We start from the raw sequence: 18,164 nt of genomic DNA, 5'->3' as shown, positions 1-18,164 counted from the left end.
ATCAATCTCCTCCCCAGCCAGAAATGGTAATTGTTGAGGCTCACACATCCTTCACCTGCTAACAATCTGCAGCTGCAATACCACGTTCTGATTATGAATGTCAAAAAGGCAGAGCATGAAATTAACTTCCCCTTAGTCAGTGGGCACAGGGAGACACTACACTAATTCACTGCCCTCGGTATGAAAACTCCCCATGACAACGTCGAATCAAATTAGGGCCCATGCTACCCTGGTGCCATCTCTATCTCTCCCCAGTGCACTCTTTTACAATCAGGCCCAGCCTGAAAACAAGGGCCCTGGCTTGTTCCAGAAAGGTCAGGGCGACAGGCAGGAGGTGATGGTTACCTGGGACAGTAGGGAGAAGGGCTCCTCTGCTCCCCCATGGGGGCTGCCCACTGAAAAGTGGAGATGGGATATCATTGTGCCAAGGAGTAACTCACTCAGCAGAGCATCTGATGCAGTAGTGTACCACTAGCCCCACCTGAGAGATGGGAAAACTGAGGGGGGCGGCAGAAGGGTGGAGGTGGCAAAAACCTGCTCAGGCTGCCTTTCGGGGAACCCCTAAAAAGTACAGTCTGAGGCTACCCACTGGTCCGTCTCTCTTAAAAAATTTAAGCACATTCAGTTATTCACTGGCCAACTCTAAATGCCTCCGGCACAGGGCACAAAGTGCTCTGTTAGTGCTTCCAAGCAGCCTATCGCCAAGGCAGTCATCAGCTGAGGTCTACAAGGGGATGACCCTACAGGTCTGCAGAACGAGGGCCTCCTAAGCCGACACAGGGAGAGGGGAAGGGAGGACTTATTCCTTGGCCTGCCCTCAAGATGGGGCCTGACCTCCAGCCTTGGAGTCACTTCTTACCTCTCCCCCAAGGAATTCTCAGGCAGGGTGCCAGGAACCTTTGTGGGTGGGGATGGACGTTGTTTCCCTCTCCCTCCCATAGGTTTTCACCCCATCGCCCATGTGGCCCACAGGGGACATCTGCTGCACGCTGGTGGCTTCCACAAGGACGTGCATGTGTGCCAGGTGGCAGGTGGCATGGCCTGTATACACAAGGGAGGACAGCCATATGCCCACAGAGGCCAGAGATGCCCTCTATCTCAGGAGCGGATGGTAACACAGGCACACCCCAGCTGGGAGGGGAAACTTCCCTACCATTTCCATCACTATAATCTCCTGTGAGTTTCCAACCAGTCCTTTGAGATAGGTGGGTGGGCACAATCACTCCTCTTGATGGATGAGTGGAAGGAGGGGCAGAGAGGAACCATGGCTTGCCCATAGTCACACATAGGCAGGGCCTGACCAAGAGCCCAAGGAAGGGGTATGCAAGCAATCTCTCACGTCACACATGGGCCACAGAGAGCTCAGAGAGAAGCAGAGAGGAGGGAGCTGGGCCCTTGGTGGAGATTTGGCTGTGGGAAGCTGCCTCAGGTTCCCAGGCTCTGACATGGGGGCAGCTTCCCTGCAGCGGTAGCCCAGAGGCCCCTGGAGGGGTGGGAAAGCAGACTGGCTAGTGACTGTCCCTCCCATAGCCCAGGCCTTGGGCATGTCACCTGGCTGCTCCGAGGTTGGTACAGCCCCACCTCAGCCCAGGCTTGCTATCCACACCTTCTCACCCCATCCCCAGGCAGATGCTGCCCTGGACACACCTCACAGATGGATGCACTGATGGCCAAGAGACTAGAACCACCAGAGGTTCTTCGTGCAAACGGAGCTTTCACTCACCTACAGCCAATCACCACAAGGGAGCAGGCTGGCTGCTCAGAGCAGAGAGAAGCTAAGCACACCCTGCTACCCTGGAAGGAGTCACCAAGCCGACTGGGGGAGCTGGATGCTTTTCCCTCTTGCCTTTTTGGTCTCTTACGATCTCCTCCAGTTTTGTTATGTGGCCTTCTAAAACAGCCATCAATTAGAGCCTGGTAATTAACTTTCTGGTTCAAGTAATACTTTGCAAAGGAATTGCATTAAAGAGTCCATTTGCATATTCTAATACAGGGCCTGGAAATAGGCAGGGCTACCTGGAGGAGAATGGAAGCGGTCCCAAAGCACCCCTCAGGCCTGGCACCTGGGCCTGAGCTCTGCCTGGTAACTGAAGGTGAGAGTGGAGGCAAAGAGTTGCTGTCCGAGAAATTCTCCCCAAGAAGGTGGGGTGCTTATTCACACAACGGCCGGCTCAGGGTCCATGCATCCAGACAGAAAGTGCACACATGCACAAAGGGATGCATGCGAGTGCTCAGAGAATATACTATACACACAGATACAACAGGGTATACGTACACAGACATGTACAAACAACTGATAGATGTATACCCAAGAAGAAAACACACGATAATAACAATAGTAGACAACACTTATAATGAACACACAGATTGAATCGTATATGCAATTGCCTGTATTTGGCCTCCAAAAACAGCTACTTTACACAGTCTCACCCCATATGATGTGACCCAGGCACTGTTCCAAATACTTCACCTGTATTAACTCAATTAAATGCACAGACATGTACAAGGACATTAACATATAATATACACACCACTTCATGAGGACAGGTGCACACTTGCAACACATACAAAAAATGTACACATACATTTGCTTGTGCAGAGAAAGGCTTCTCCAGCCTTTCTTTGAGGTTTTGAAACCTCAGCCTTGCTGATCCCACTCTCACTAGCTAATTTCCACCGTTCCTAAAAATATTGCCCAGCTCGGATCTTGGGAAGGTACACAAGGGAGCTGCAGATCTAAAAGGAAGGCTATAAAAATGAGAAAGCAAAAAATAGATTGATTCTTCTATACGTCCAGGTCGTATTCTGTGGCTTTCCCCTTCCTCTCTAGAGATGAGACTCAGAATCATGTGCTCCTGTGCTGGTCAGCCCTGCCCCCAAAGGTGCCCATGGGGCTCAAGTACAATGCTGCAGTAGAGAGGGGATCTGGTTCCAATGCCTGGCTTCTGCATAGGCCCCACCTCCATGCCTTTCACTATATGCCTCAGTTTTCCTGGCCATAGAACAACCCTTTCACTGCTTACCTACCCTACAGGGCAGAAGACCTCTTAAAGTGCTGTGTAAATACAGGGCCTCCTTATGAATGATGGGATTAGGAATTAAACCTGATTTACTTATGGAGCGGAGAGGAGGGGAGGAGAGGACGAAAGAAGAAGGGAGAGGGAGGAGGAGGGGAGAGCCAGGTGAGCCTTCCTTGCAGGTAATTAATGAGTTCCCTGTCATATCTCTTGGAAGGCAGAGGCTCATTTAACATACAGGATCCACCTACATGGGACCTCTCCAAGCTGAGGAAGACCAAACAGGGCAACCAAGAATCCTGCAAGAGGCTTGTCAGAACACTCAAGCAAAGGACAGGAACAGACAAGTCTCAAAAGAAGCACCGCCACTGGCCATGAAACTCAGGAAAGCACTATTCAATCACCAACAAGCAAATGAATGCAAATAATTTTTAAAAATGCCCTTTTTCTGCCTATCCAAATGACAAAGACTTTTATTGATGACATCCAACGTTTTGAAGGGTGTGAGGAAACAGGTGAGCACTCTCAAAAATCATTGGGAGGGGTATGAATTATTACAGGTTTTCGGTGGGTGACATTTTTCTAAGAAAAACCTCTAACTATTCATATTTTTTGACCTAGTAATTCTGTTTCCTAAGACTTTATCCTTTGGGAAAAATCAGAAACGTAGGCAAAGATATTCAAGGATTTAAATCCCAGTGTCATTTTTAATCAAGAAAAACTAGACATAACCTAAATGCCTAAGTGATTAAAAACAAGTATGACCCAAACAGAAGATGGAACAATGAACTTTTAAAACTGATTATTAAAACACACGAGAGCTTTGCTTTCCCAGGTGTAGGCAGGAATCCCTAGGAAAATGTCTTGTGCCCTAGGTAATAATGGCTGTTTCTTATGTTTAAGGCAATAGCGATCCTTCTTACAGCTCGATTCACCTTACCAGGCACAGCAACATCTATTATCTCTTGAACCTCAGGATGAGGCCACATGATTGCTGATTATTTCCACACTGCGGATGAGAAAACTGAGGCTTACCAAGATAAGGTGACTTAAACTTACCAATATTAACTGAAAACCTATGACATATTAATCTAACCTCTTTCACGCATTAATTAAATTTTAGAAACATTTAAGAAATGTGCAAGACCCAGTGTTAAATGCTAGGGAAACAGCACTGAACCGGACAATTTCTATGAAAAGTATGCTAAATGTATTAATGTTAATGTCTTCAACGACATGATTATCATCATGCCCATTCTGCAGATGAGCAAACTGAGGCTTCGAAAGGTTACGTGACTTGCCCCAGGAATGCCTGGCTTCAAATCCAAAGATCACATGCATCCCATTACTCCTGGAAATTGTCTAAACTGCACTATCATCTTGACATCACCACATTAGACAGACTAGTCCCCAGAAAAAGGACCAGGCCCTCCCTGTCTATAGTAGGGGAGGGAACAAGGGCAAGAAACACCAGACATGGATGCCCAGCCCTGCCTGCACCTACTGTCAGCAACCAAAGCAGGAAAATAGACCCTAACTTCCATTTCCCCTGTTTCTCATCAACCTTCTTCACGCTCCCTCCTCCAGGGACTGTCTCACCACAAGGGGCAGAATTGATTCCTGCCTACTCAGGTCCAGGTGAGGGTCCCTGGAAGCTGCCATCCCCAACACCCAAGTACTGTATCTCCCTCCCTAGTCCCATATCATTTGGAATTCCACCATTAGCAACTTTCAGGTGTAGGAACGCCAGCCATCACACACATACTCTGGAAGGGGGAATCGATCCCTAACTCCACACATAGCAGCCTTGCCTTCCTGCACCAAAGCTGCCTGCGTTTATGAGCTAAGCCCTGCACCAGGATGACTGGGAAGAGTTTGATGGGGGTACAGATGATTTAGAGTAACTACTGTGTAAGTTTAGACAGGTAGCATGCCAAAGGAGACACATTCCCAGCAGGTGTGGAGGGCTAGAGTCACCCAGAAACAGCATCAGGAAAGACAAGGAATGAGGAAAGCATAATATTGCCAGCTGACCCTCCTAGATCCTCAGTAACATTAATAAATAAATGAATGACTTGGAAATTATCCTCTGGGCTGGCAGAACCACATCCTCTATATCACTTTTACCAACATTAAAACAGCCCCGTAAATGAAGCGGCAGCATTTCCAGTCTGCAAAATGAAGATGCTTTTGCCAGCGCACCTTTCACCTGGAAAGCGCTCCAAGCAGCATGTATTTCTGTTATCCAGGAGAAATGATCACCTGTCCTTGGTGCTTATTGCCAAAGCCTCTGAAGAAGAAATGAGTGTCTGAGGGACCCAGAGACTGTGGAGACCAGCTGGCAACCACCCCTGAGGCTGTTTCAGAAGAGTAAGTCCGAAGGCTTAAGCTTGTCCTACAGCCCCCAGCCCCCAGAGCCCAGTTGTGCCCACCAAGCCCTGCCTGGCCTGACCCCAGCCTCACAACCAGATAGCAACCCTTAATCCCAACCACCCAGGTTTGGCATCCCCACCCCTGAAACCAACTCCCTTTCCAGGGAGCCAAAAAAACCCCAGCACAGAACCAACTGGTTTCCAACCTCCAGATGAGAGAATTCCAGCGCAAAAAAACCACCTCCCCAACACAGCAGCTTTCGGAGCACACAGACAGCATTCAACAAAGCCTCTTCAGCAGCCATATAAACCAGATTCATCCAAAGTCAGAACTCAAGTGGCCACCCCAGAGTGCCCCGTGCCACTCATCTACATGGGAAGGCCATGGGGACCAGGGCTCCGGCTTGACCACCTAGAAACCCGCACCCTCCCTCCCACTCCTGTCCCCACCCATTCACTGAGGCTAGCGTCTTGGCACTTACCCTCTCCCCAACCAGAGGCATGGCAGCCAGTGGGGGTCCCATGGAGCCAGGACACAACCCTTCCTCGCTGCTAAGCCAAGCCAGAGGCAGCCTGTCCTGCCCTCCCAGCCTTCAACAGCACAACCACACCACATCAGAGCAGGGAGAGGTACCGCTCCACTCATCCAGGTTTGGCCATGAGCTGGAGGGGCGGGCGGGGTCACCATAGTTGTTTTTACTCACTGAACTCCAAATAGGATGACTCCAGGGACAGCCCCAGAGAAATTTCTGCCCATCCATCCCAGCAGCAGCCGACGAATCTATTCCTAAGCAAAGCAGCAAATCAGGAGACCCCAGTCCTGGGAAAGCCTATTTCAGCTCCAAGGCTGGGTAGAGGGATTTCAAACCCAGTCTTTCTGACTGTCCATGGGAAATCTAGGCTCCCTTCCTGTGCCAGAGAAGCCACCAAGCCAGATTTTGTTTATAGAAAATTAAAAAGACAATTCCACACCGCTGCCAGTGACATTCTGCTCCAACCGCTACTGTTTCCTACCGTTTCCAGAAACAGGCTTGTAGTTTCACTCCCAACCCCCACTCTGCGCCCCTTCAGCATGTGGCAAGGCTGACCTGAGGCCAAGCAGGGCAGGACCTGCAGGAGGTCGTCTCGACCATGCCCTGACCTCTGGCTAGGGTGGCCAGCCAGCACTTGGCGGGGTACAGGCTTCCCGCTGTAAGGAGGTAAACATGACATGCATGCCGCCTGCTCCCGGGAGAGCAGACACTCTGAGGCCGGAATGCCTGCTGTCTCTCCTGTTCCCCGGACAACCACCACATGCACACAAAAGGGGGTACGTACACAAGCCCCCGCATGCGGGTGCAGAGGGTCCTGACCCCCGCCAAGGAAAGCGCGGAGAAGGGCATGTTCCTGGGGAAGAGAGCCGAAGGCAGGGGCCGGGCGCAGGGAGGAAGGCAGCAAACCGGGTGGCCTGCCGCCCAGACAATAACAAAGATGGGAAGCGAGATTTTCAAAGACGCAGTGACTGCACCCAGCGTTGAGCTCTGGCCTGGCTGCATCTTCCTGCCAGGGCACGCCTGGTCCCCTGGGGCACCAGAGCCATCAGAGAAAGGCTGAGGGTCCCGCCTCAGGCTGGGCTTGGCAGCTGGGGTAGGAAATCAGCTGCAGGCAGTGGTGAGGATGCACTGGAGAGCGCTGCTCTGGGCCGATGGAAATTAAAGGTCTAGCCATTCTACTGGGAGGTGGGAGTGTTACTCTCCAGGAAGATGCTAGGGGTCAGTTAAACAGTCACTCAACCTTGGGCAGGAGTTGGGCTATAACTTGTACTCCTCTGCCTGCTAGAACCAAGGAGGAGGGGAGAGATATTTTCATGCTACCTATGCCTCCCCTACAGGGAGTGCCAAGACGGATACAGCCCTACGAAGGCAGATGCCACTGGTCTGAGATGTTCGGGCTAAATGCTGAAAAGACTCCTCGGTGCCTGCCCGTACTTTCACCTCCACAGGCTGGGCAGGGACACGTTCTAACTGGCACCGGAATCCATCACCATGCCTGTGCCTAAGTGGAAAGGTGCCTGTGGCTGGCACCGCTCGAGAAGGACCTGGGCCCTGAGAGGCTGTGTCCGCCCAGTGCCCCCTGGAGGACAGGATGGCTTGCCCTTGCGAGCTGAAGCCCGCTCCATTGCCAGCGTCTCCCCGGCAGGTTGAACCACCTCCTCCTCCTCCCTCTCCCCTTCTGCCCCACCAGCCACCTCCCCGCGGAATTTCCACACCTGCTCCCGGCTGGCCCAGGAGAAGGAAACAGAAAGCAGGAGACACCCCTGAGAGTGGAGAGGTGAGGAAAGGAGGGAAGAAGCTGCCTAGGCTGGAGAGGAGGCGGCCCTGGCTCCCCAGCCTCAGGCTGTGCCCCCAGCTCAGGGCCTGGGCACTGCCCGCTCTGCTAGCCCCGGCCCCCAGCGGACGGAGCACGCGCCCTACTTAGAGCAGATGTGCCCCCTAAGTGGCCCAGCCCCCTGCTCCTCCCCTCCAGATGTTCACCCTTCCCCTCACCACGAGCAGCCCCCGGTCTCGGCCAAACCTGGCCGAAAATGCCTTTTGTATCTGATACCCAGAGGCTCCTGAGGCAGGGGGATGGGTCCTGGGGGCGGAGGCGCCACTTCCGTCCCCGGTTCGGGCACCGCACGGCCCGGGAAACAATGCCCACCTCGGACAAGCGAGGCAGGACTTCCCCGCGAGGGCACTTCGCGCCCGGCCTCGCCGGGGGCCGCCGCGGGCACCCTCTGCTCTCCACTCCTCACCCCGGAGGGAGGCGCAGGGTCCTCCCCTCGGGCCCCCCAGTCCGGCCCAGGTGGCCCCACAAGTTCCCGGCAGGCGGCGTGGGGTCCCCTCCCCCATGTGGCTCGTCCCGGGCCGGGCTCGCGCTTTGTCCCCGCGCCCTCAGGGGCGCAGCCCGGGGCGGCGGCGCGGGGGGACCCGGCGGCGGCGGCGGGCTCACCTCTCATTGTCCGCGGCGGCGGCGGCGGCGCTCCGGAACCCCGGCAGGATGTGGCGGAAGCTGTGGTTGCGGTCCAGCTTGGGCTGGCTCTTGGTGCGCTTGATGGAGCCCTTGAGGCGGCGGCTGAGGAAGCCCTGCGCACGGGGCGACAAGAAGGGGAAGGGGAGGCGGGGTTAGCGCGGCGGCTGCGGGCCGGGACCCGCGCGGGACCCGCACCCTTGCTGGGCGGCCGCGCGGCCGAGGGCGGGCCGGGCTCGGGCTCGGCCCCAGCAGCTCGCGGCCCGCGCCGCCCGCCCGGCGTCCGGGCCCCTCCTCGCTGAGCGACGGCACACCCCCCACCACCCACCACGTCGGCATCCACGCCCCCTACCCCGGCGGGGATTGACATGGCGACGCCGAGCCGAGCCGCGCCGACCGCTGCCGAGGCTGCCCGAGCCCCCCGGGCGTCCCGGCGAGGGGGAGTACCGGGACGAGGGGGCGGGGCTGCGGAGGGGCGGAGACCCTCGGGGAACGCCAGGGCCGGCCGCCCCACTCACCTCCCCGCCGCCTCCAAGCTCGTCCTCCCTGAGCGAGGTCACACCCCCCACCACCCACCAGGAGGAATCCACGCCCCCTACCCCGTCGGGGATTGACAAAGCACCTTCCTCCGCTGCGAGGTCGCTGCTCTCAGCCCCCAGTGGTACCGATGAGAGCGGGCGCGTGGTCGGCTGAGGCGCCGGCTGGCCTGCGCCTGGCAGTGCCCTGGCCACCTAGACCCCGATCCCGGGCGACATTCCCTCCCAGAGCGGCAGTTGCTTGATGTCAGTGTGGGGCCCCTGCCCGGAACGTTGTATGTACCCCAGCAAGGACAACCATCTTGGGGAAAGGATCCTTAGCGCCCAGCTCAGGGAGGGGCCCGATGAGCTGAAGGGTTTGCTGAGTATCCCCATTAAAAGCTTCAAGATTTGGGGAACCTTATTCAGGCCATTTATCCACCTACCAGGTGGCACTGACTGAGAACAGAGCTTAATCCCCCACCTCCCCCATCCCAAGAGCTCCTGGTCTGATGGAAGAGACAGAGTAGACAGGCGTTCAATACACACAGGTCGAACCAATCTTCCCTTTACAGGTGAGGGGAGAGATGTGGGGGCCCCAGGGGACACAGCCTGGGTCCTGCCAGGCTTGGAACCTACAGGAAGCTTGAGGGAGAGGAAAACTGGAGGAGAGGGAGCCCTCTAAGGAGGGGGTTTCTGGGGGCCACCCACCTCAGTCTCAACTCCAGGTTGCAAGTGGGATATTAATTTAATTTGAGGTTAATGTATATAATCCAAATACCACATTCCATCCATCCCAAAATAAAGTGTCAGTTTGGCAGCCCTCTCTGTGTCCAAGAGGTGCAGTGGATGTTTGCCACAGGCCCTGGGCTGCATCTGTCCATCTTCAACATAAGAAGGTCAAACATGTGCTGTACAAGTCATCTCATGTCACCCGCACGGACAGAAAATGACAGAAAAACATTCTCTGCAAATGAAAAGGCTTGCTCAGACAGGTAAAATGACTCATCCAAGGACACCCGGCTTCCGGGCCTGGCTAATTCGAGAGCTTTCAAGATTTCCCTTTTCCTATCTTTCTCCTTCTGCCTTTTCCTTCTTCCTCAGCCTTTCGTATCCACAGGAGAACTACCCCTGTGGCCACCTGTTGGGATTCTGCATGTCCTTAAAGGCCCAGCTGAAATACTACCTCACCAGAAGGCCATCCCAGGCAGTGGAGTCCAAATGCCCCTCACCTCTGCAGCCTGGAATTATCGATCAGGGTATTCTAATCAGCTGCCACAAATATCTCTTAGGTATTAGGGGCTGCAGGAGGGATCCTTCTCCAGAGGCGTGACCCATAGACAAGGCAAGGCTTAATGCAGAGGGACCGCAAATGGTGGCAGGTCAGGGGAGCACTAGGCTCTCTGGGACACACGGCATGGAGGCAGAGGCCTGCACCTCTGCGTGAGCTCTGAGCTCTCCCAACCTCCACCTCTTGCCAGGTATAGGGGAGGGGGCTGCACCTGGTTAATTTGGATGGGTTCTCTTCTCCCAGGGGTTGTGGTCAAGCAAGGTATACCAATGGGCTTGTACTTTTTCTTGGTTTTTATTTTCTACACTGATGAAAATTTCATAGTTTTTGCAATCTTGAGGTACGAAGAACAAAGAAGCATGTTTCACAATTTATGTAGCTCATTCTAGAGCAATATTGATGGCTTTATCCTATTTCTGAGTTTAAAAAAAAAAGTTTTCCCCCCTCTAGCAGGTTTGATGCACATGTGCTACTTCCTCTTCCCCACTCCACCCCCTGTGACTCTACTTAATGTTCCTCTGACAAGCAGCCTCCTCCTTAAAGCCTACTCAGAATGGTACCTCCCCCACCCAAACTGACAATGACCTTGGGGACTCCTAATACCCTGTCATATTCACTCTTTCACCTTAATGAGAGCCATTATGTGCTAGACACAGTAGCAAAGATAGCCATGAACATTATGGAGTGAGCAGTGTATGGATATTCAAGAGGTCAGGGAGCTCAGATCATGAGAAAAGAGATTCTTCCAGGGAACAGAGAGTGTTCCCATTGACCCACCCACCCATCATATCACACATCCACCTAGAGACCTGTGTCCCTCAGATAACTCAGCTCAGGACCCTGCATATGACAGGCTTAACAAATACTCATCATCTTGGAAAGCCACTACCAAAAGGGGACTCAGATGCAAAGGCTGCATTGCAGGGTGACTGAGGACCAGAGTAGGGAAGGGACTTCCCCAAGGTCACAAAGCAAGGTTAATCAAGGACCACGGACTCCAGTCCTCTGCTCTGCCCAGCCAGACAGCTTGTTGCTCTCCTTCATGGGGGTGGAGGGCCAAGGGCGTCCTCTCCCTCATCGCCAGATGAAGGGAGGCAAACCTTTTCTGCTGTCCCTTCAGAGGCAGCTCCTGGGACTTGATTTCTGGAGGCAGCTACAGCCCCGAACTTGGGAAGAGGGGTTGACTGGTCTTCAGGTCAGAAACTCTTATTCTAGACTCAAGACAACCTTTAATTGAGGGGCAGTTGGCAAATCATTCAGTCAAACAGGGTTCTTGATACCCACTTTCCGGGACCGCAGTGGAGCCCGCTGACAGCCCAGTGGCTAAGAACCAAGTCAAACCCAGCTCCACACACCCCTCACTGCAAAAGAAGACAGTTAAGGCCCCTTGCCTCTCTGAGAAATGGATGGGGGGCTGCAGTGAGGATTAAACTGGCAGATAAAAGCTGATAAAGCTGCCAGGCACAGTGGCTCACGCCTGTAATCCCAGCACTTTGGGAGGCAGAGGCAGGTAGATCACCTGAGGTCAGGAGTTCAAGACCAGCCTGGCCAAAATGGCAAAACCCCATCTCTACTAAAAATACAAAAATTTGCCAGGTGTGGTGGCACAAGCATGTATCCCAGCTACTCGGGAGGCTGAGGCAGAAGAATCGCGTGAACCTGGGAGGTGGAGGTTGTAGTGAGCCAAGACTGCATCACTGCACTTCAGCCTGGGTGACAAAACAAGATTCCATCTCGGGAAAAAAAAAAAAAAAAAAAACTGATAAAGCTGTAGGCTCAGAGTGTAGCAGACAGTAAGTGCTCAACAAAAGCTACGTGGAATTCTCATATACATGTACAGGACTGTTAAAACACTCCATTTGTAGTGACATGTATTGAGCCTAGCTCATCTGCAAGGATTATAGGTGGTCCCCATGATCACTCCCTTGCCCACTGACAGACTCTGACCCCCTAGCCACACCCCCTAAGGCCTGGCTGTATCCCACTTCTCCTGCAGATGGCCCTGGACCACAGGAGCCCATCCTTGCTGACCATTCTCACTGGACAGCTCTAGCCCTCTCACATCGCTTGGCCTCAAATCTTCATTCAGACAAGCTGTGGGCCGATTACTGGCCCTCTCTGAGCCTTAGTGTCCCTATGTGTAAAATCAACTGATGATGATACCTACTTTATGGGACCCTGGGAAGGATGAAATGAAGTACGATGTCGCCAGAAAGACAGTAACTATTAAGCAACTACACACAGTAGTAGGTTTATTGCAACCAATACTGATGTTGGCTGAGCACCACCACCTCTTTTTGCCCCAATGGGTAAATGACCACCAAGGGTGGGAGTCTGTCTGGGCTTTCCAGACAGGAGCCTGCGGGCTGTCCAGCAGGGGGGATGGAGACATGAATGAACATGCTTGCAAAATGATTCTGGAGCCACAGAATGTCATCCAGTTTGGTAGTTTTGAACTCTTTTAAACAATAACTTTTTTTTGTTTTCCTAAAGCAACCTCACAGAGACTCCCGATGTCCAAAGTGCACGGGCGGGCAGGGCTGCTCAGGTGAAGGCCTCAGCTTTCATTCACTAGAGCAAAGACTGATGTCTAAAGCTCAGCAAGCAGCCTACACAGTCCGCGGGGACCTGAGGCTCCCTCCCCAGATGCGGCACTCTGCCTCTATTAAGGCAGCCCATGTCCCCGTCTACTTGTCAGGCAGCTGTGCCATGGCGCTGAGGTCAACTAAGGCCTCAGGGCTTTTGCACAAGGCTGCTGCCTGGTGCCACCTCCCCAGCTCATTCCCTGATGGCTGGGCGTGGATAGCTATGTAGCCCTCACCCCTCTCTGTGGATGGCCCACTGCCCATCTGGACATCCTTCCTATGCCAGCTGATCCTTTAGGCCCTAGGCTTCCATCATATCATCATATGACCAAAGCACAGGGCAGTTTGAGTGGGGGTCAGAGGCCTGGGGGTCTCTGGCTAGAAGGACCCAACTTCTTAAGCCACTCTCCTACCCCAGTTCCTGCCACTTCACCACCATCCTGACATCTGGCCCACAACCCTGTTCCTTCTCCAGAAGGTCCTGAACGACTTTTTCAAAGCCCTTTCAGAATTCAAGATACGTGATTTCTTCATTTACTCATTTCAATGAATTCCACGTGATGATGATGATATATTACCAGCAATCAAGCTTCTGTTCTGACGAGTCACTCCCACCCTAGGAGAGGACGCCTAGGAGCTCCCAACGCCTCTTATCAGGAATCCCTGGGAGAATAAGGGCTTCAGAATTCAGGATGTTTTGGATTTCCAGGTGGGGAAATGGAAGCTCAGAGAAGTTAAGTCACCTGCTGAAAGTGGCAGAGCTGGGACTATAACCAAGAGAGTTCTGGCCCCTGGGATGGGCAGCGTGGGGACTCCTCCATATAGGGAAACAGAATGGACAGCTCTGATCATCCTCCCCACACTCAGCCCCAGGCACTGTACTAGGCCTCAGGGACCAAAGCCAAGGTGGGAGGGAAGAAAGGGAGGCCCGCTCACTCCCTGAGTGCAGAGCTGTCACACAGGGGCTCCCAGTGAATACCTGGAGGCTCACCACCCCCAGGGAGGAGAACTTTGCCCAGTGCTGTCCTTGTCTGTGCCTCACTCCCAGCCGAGGAGGCAGTCCCTAGGGAACCAGGGATCTGCATTTCAGCGCCGTCACCTAGACACCCGGGAGCCCAGGCCCGGCTCCTCCCATAGCTGTTTCTAAGGCCCATCCCCAAAGAGAGAGCCTTGGAGAAGGGAGACTATTTTGACAGGCATGTCTCTCAGTATCTTTCTGGGGCTTTGCCCGAATGCCAAAAGCACATCTAAATAAACAGGAAGGGGAGAAGATCCCATCCAGATCCTGCCACCTCTCTCAGCTCCAGGAGGGGAGAAATGCTGAGCGCACGGGCTGGCGGGCTGACCCGACACTGCAGCAGGCTGGTGGGGGCACTAGAAAAGGGCTGGGGTGGTGGGGGTCCTGCTTCCAGAGTCACAGGGTGAGAGCCAGGAGGGCCCACAGAGGGCAGCCAGGCTGGTGATAATGAGGAGAAATCTGAGGCCCAGAGGGCAGTGGGACCTGCCCAGCATCACCAGTCAGGGCCATTAGAACCTGGTTCCCCTGCTCCTTGCCCAGTGCTCTTTGTATCTTCAGCATCCACGCTTCAAGAACCTCACAGGCTGCCCTCACTTCCTCTTTCTGGGCCACAGTCTTCCCATCTGCAACACGAGGGGCTGGACTGGGTGATCACCAAGCTCCTTTCCAGTGCTGATATTTGATGATCCTATAAAGTCAGAGCAGCTGCCAGGGCCAGGCTGCCTGGCCCGCCCCAGGCTTGGCACCAACGGCATCAGGGAATTCTCTGGCTTTGCCCGAATCCTTCAGATGTGCCATTCCTCCTGCCCTCCCCTTCCCTGTTCCCGGGTCTCTACCCTCGGCAGGCTGCCCAGCTTCTCTGGCCTCCTCCCCTCAAGGGTATGCACCATCAAAGAGGGTCCCAGCTGGAGAATGACTCACTAATGGTGGAATGTCAGACACCGTGACAGGCAAAAGATGGGAGGCATCTTAAACTGGGATTAGGTTAGTGCCTTCCTGGTGGCCACCTACTCACAGGCCACCCTATGCCCACAGAATCCTCCACAATCTCATACCAGTGAGATCGCCACATATTCCGCCTGGAGAAGGTAGCCAGACTACTTAAGTCATACAAAGAAAACCAATTCATAGGCCCTGAGAGCCTTCGGGGAAGCCCCAGGAAGGGGCTGGACCCTGACACTCCAGGGTCACTGTTGTGTTAAAATACTGCCTGGAAAAACACACTTAAACATGTTCATTTAGAGAAATATACAGGGCCAGAAACATACACAAGTGCTAGGGCAGGCATGCATACAAATACACACAAGAAAGGCATCCCACAAAGAAATGCATGTGTAAGCATACAAGTACCCCGGTACCACTACACATACAGACACACACAAACACAAACACATTGATCAGCACACACACGAATACACACATACACAGCCATGAAACATACAAGCCAAAATACACATACACTGAAACAAGCCCATAAATATACACATGTACTCAGCTTTCATCAGGCACCCGCAGAATTGTGCAGACACAAACTAAACACACTGGCCCACATGTGCTCAAATTCACAACCAGGAAAGGAAGGGCAAGTGGCCCAGGAAGCTCCAGAGTTGGGAGCCCAGATCTCAGGACCAAGGCAAGAAAACAGCTCTTAACGGCTTCCAAGATAACCCCCTCGGCTTTTCTCGCAGGGCTTCACTTTCTGGCAGTCTTTGAGGACAACTTGTTTGCTCCTCTCACACTCAGAAAGCTTGTCTTTACAGCTCCCTGAACATGTGGCTTTTGCAGTTCTGTTCCCTGGCAAGAGCTGAAGGTCCCTGCCCTAAACATTTCTCCTTCTGCCCATTAGCACAGCTAAAATTCCACCGTTTGACACACCTCTTTAGGTCCTAAGGGTAATTCAATCTCTAGGAATCCCCAGGTAAAATGTAAATAATTTTCATACTTCCCCTGGAAGAGGGTGAGAGCAGGGGATTCCACCACTTAATGGCTACAGGGCTTTGGGCTCATGACTTAACCTTCTATGCCTGTGTCCTCTTCTGTAAAATGAGGACAAAGTGGTTGTGGAGATGCAATGAGATCATGCATGGAAGAAACTTAACCCATTTCCCTGCATACAATAAATACGAACTCCTGGCATTGCTGTCACGATCACTTTCATTTATCACTTCCTTTGACCACCAGAGACCAGCCCAGCCATTAGCCAGAAGGGCCTGGGCTGTTCCTCCTGCCTGGGAAGGAAGACCCTCCACACCCTTAAGGTACCTCCTCAGTCTTTCCCTTAGAGGCGTCCCCCGATGTCCCCACCCTAGGCCAGGTCTCCCTGTAGACTTACCACAGTTGTAATTATAAGTGTGTTTATGTAGTGCCTCCCCACCCATACTGGACTGTAAAGCCTCCAGAGCAGGGGCCATGGCAACCTGGGTCTCCAGTGCTGGACACCTGGCAGCTATTCTCTCAATATTTCCTGAATGAATTCACAAATATTTAATGACATAAAAGGAAACAGAAAAAGTGCTCTGCGGGGCTTTTTGAAAGGATTTCACTTGGAAGCAATCAGGACAGACTTGCTAGAGGAGGCAGCTTTTGACAGCATTTTGGAAACACTGAAGGTGGGACAGCAGGTGGGCTTGCGGAGATTAGCTGGGACAGGATAGCCACATACAGGCATTCTAGGCAGACTCACAGCATAAGCAGAGGTGTAGAGGTAGGACAGTGGGGAGTCTGGCTGTCCAGGGAGGCCCCTAGAGTTATCACAGGTCCCTCCAGCCTCCCAGTTACACACCACTACCTGAGCCTGGGCTTATAATCCCCTCCCCAGTGCAGAGGACACCCAAGTAAAGGGGAACCCTAAGGAACACTGAGAGTCTAGTGGAGGAAAAAGAGGGGAGCCCAGATTTGAAGAGGGTGAAGGTGAAGTTGGGAGGGGAGCTGAGGATGTCGGCAGGGCCCTCCTGGTATCTGCCAGTGCCCAGGATTGGGCAGGCATCAGTGAACAGAAACCAGTTACACATTCCCAAGATCTCAGCTTGGGATGTGACAACCCAGAGCAGCCAGGGAGTGACTCATTGTCCCATAAATCCTCCAGCTGGCACCTGCCTTAGCATAATAAGCCTGTCCCAGAGGTCTGGATGGCTACAAACACCTCATCACCTCTTTAAGCTCTCAGTCAGCCCTGGCCGTGGGATGGGGTGGGGAGTTGGACACCCAGGGCCACGTGGCTGCAAGGAAGCCAATTCCACCAGGCGGTTACACCCCTGCAGCAGGGTCTATACTTTCTCCGCCTGCCCCCACGCCCTATCACTGAGGTCCTAGCCAGTCCTCCCGGGGCCACTTGCTGACTTTAGTGCTCATTCCCCAGCAAAACTCCCCTATCCTGTGCTCTGTGCACTGCATGAGTGGCAAGAAAACCACATTTGGAGTCTACAACTCTGGGGTCAAAACCCAGCTCTGCTATTAATACTAATAAAGGCTCTTCCAACATGCTGCTGAGAATTAGTCAGATGTATTTAGTAAGCCCTGACTAAGCTTCAGGCACTGTATTAGAGCTTCCCATGACTTCTCTTGTTTAATTCTCACAACCTAGTGTGCAGATGGGAGAACAGAAGTTCAGAAAGGGCAACTAATTTGCACAGCACCGCACAGCCAGGAAGCGGCAGAGCTGGGTTCAACACAGACAGGCTGCTCCAGAGCTAAAGCTCTCATGTAATCCCATTTTCGGACTGAGGCGCTGAGCCAGCACCTAAGCCGCTCTGTGACTCAGTTTCCCTGCTGTACAATGCAGGGATTAGTCTAGCTGATCTCTAAATTCTTTCCAGCTTGGGTGTGCCTCCCTGGTGACCCATTTGCAGGTGACAACACATGGGGGGGAATCTTCTGGGGACAAAGGGGCACTAATGGTGGGACTTACAGACTTGCGCTGGGCCACAGGGAGCTTCAGTTGGGTAGGATCCCCCTGCACTTCCAGGCACCCAGCTGGCCTGGGTGGCCCCAGGGCAGCAAGGCAGGAAAGAGGTGCTATCTTGTTTCTCTCCCTGGACCAAGAACTACCAAGGAAACAACAGGACCCCAGGGAGCTCCAGGCCTGAGGACCAGTAACCACTAGTGGGAGGGAGGGGCGGGGGAAACTCCATAAATCCACCCGAGTAAGCAGTGCTCTTAAAAGCCCTTTTCACTACAGAATACAAAATGCACCGTTTTGGGAGAGGATTTTATAGGCTATATCTCCTCCTGGGTGATTTACCATCTGCGGGCCAAGGTTCACCTGGGAGTCCTGGCCTCAGAAGGCCCTTGGGTATGGGATAGAGTATGGGGTGGAGTCAAGGTCAGTTTCTTTTTTTCTTTAAAGGTCAGTTACTTTTTTTTTTTTTTTTGGACGGAG

The 18,164-nt window shown here is 53.2% G+C and overlaps 1 protein-coding gene across 8 annotated transcripts in view; it reads right to left on the bottom strand.

Annotated features, from left to right (window-relative positions):
• DAB2IP (DAB2 interacting protein) overlaps positions 1-18,164 on the bottom strand; it is a 216,341-nt gene that overhangs the window by 76,574 nt on the left and 121,603 nt on the right. For all 8 annotated transcript variants that reach the window (XM_021927191.2, XM_021927193.2, XM_021927195.2 and 5 more), the window contains one exon: positions 8,360-8,493. In XM_021927191.2, coding sequence (XP_021782883.2) covers positions 8,360-8,493 — 134 coding nt within the window. The remainder of the gene's footprint in view (positions 1-8,359; positions 8,494-18,164) is intronic.

This window comes from Papio anubis, chromosome 13 (genome assembly GCF_008728515.1).
Source record: "Papio anubis isolate 15944 chromosome 13, Panubis1.0, whole genome shotgun sequence".
NCBI lineage: Eukaryota > Metazoa > Chordata > Mammalia > Primates > Cercopithecidae > Papio > Papio anubis.
The sequence above is the reverse complement of the archived record's forward strand: the minus strand, read 5'-3'. Positions and strand labels throughout refer to the sequence as shown.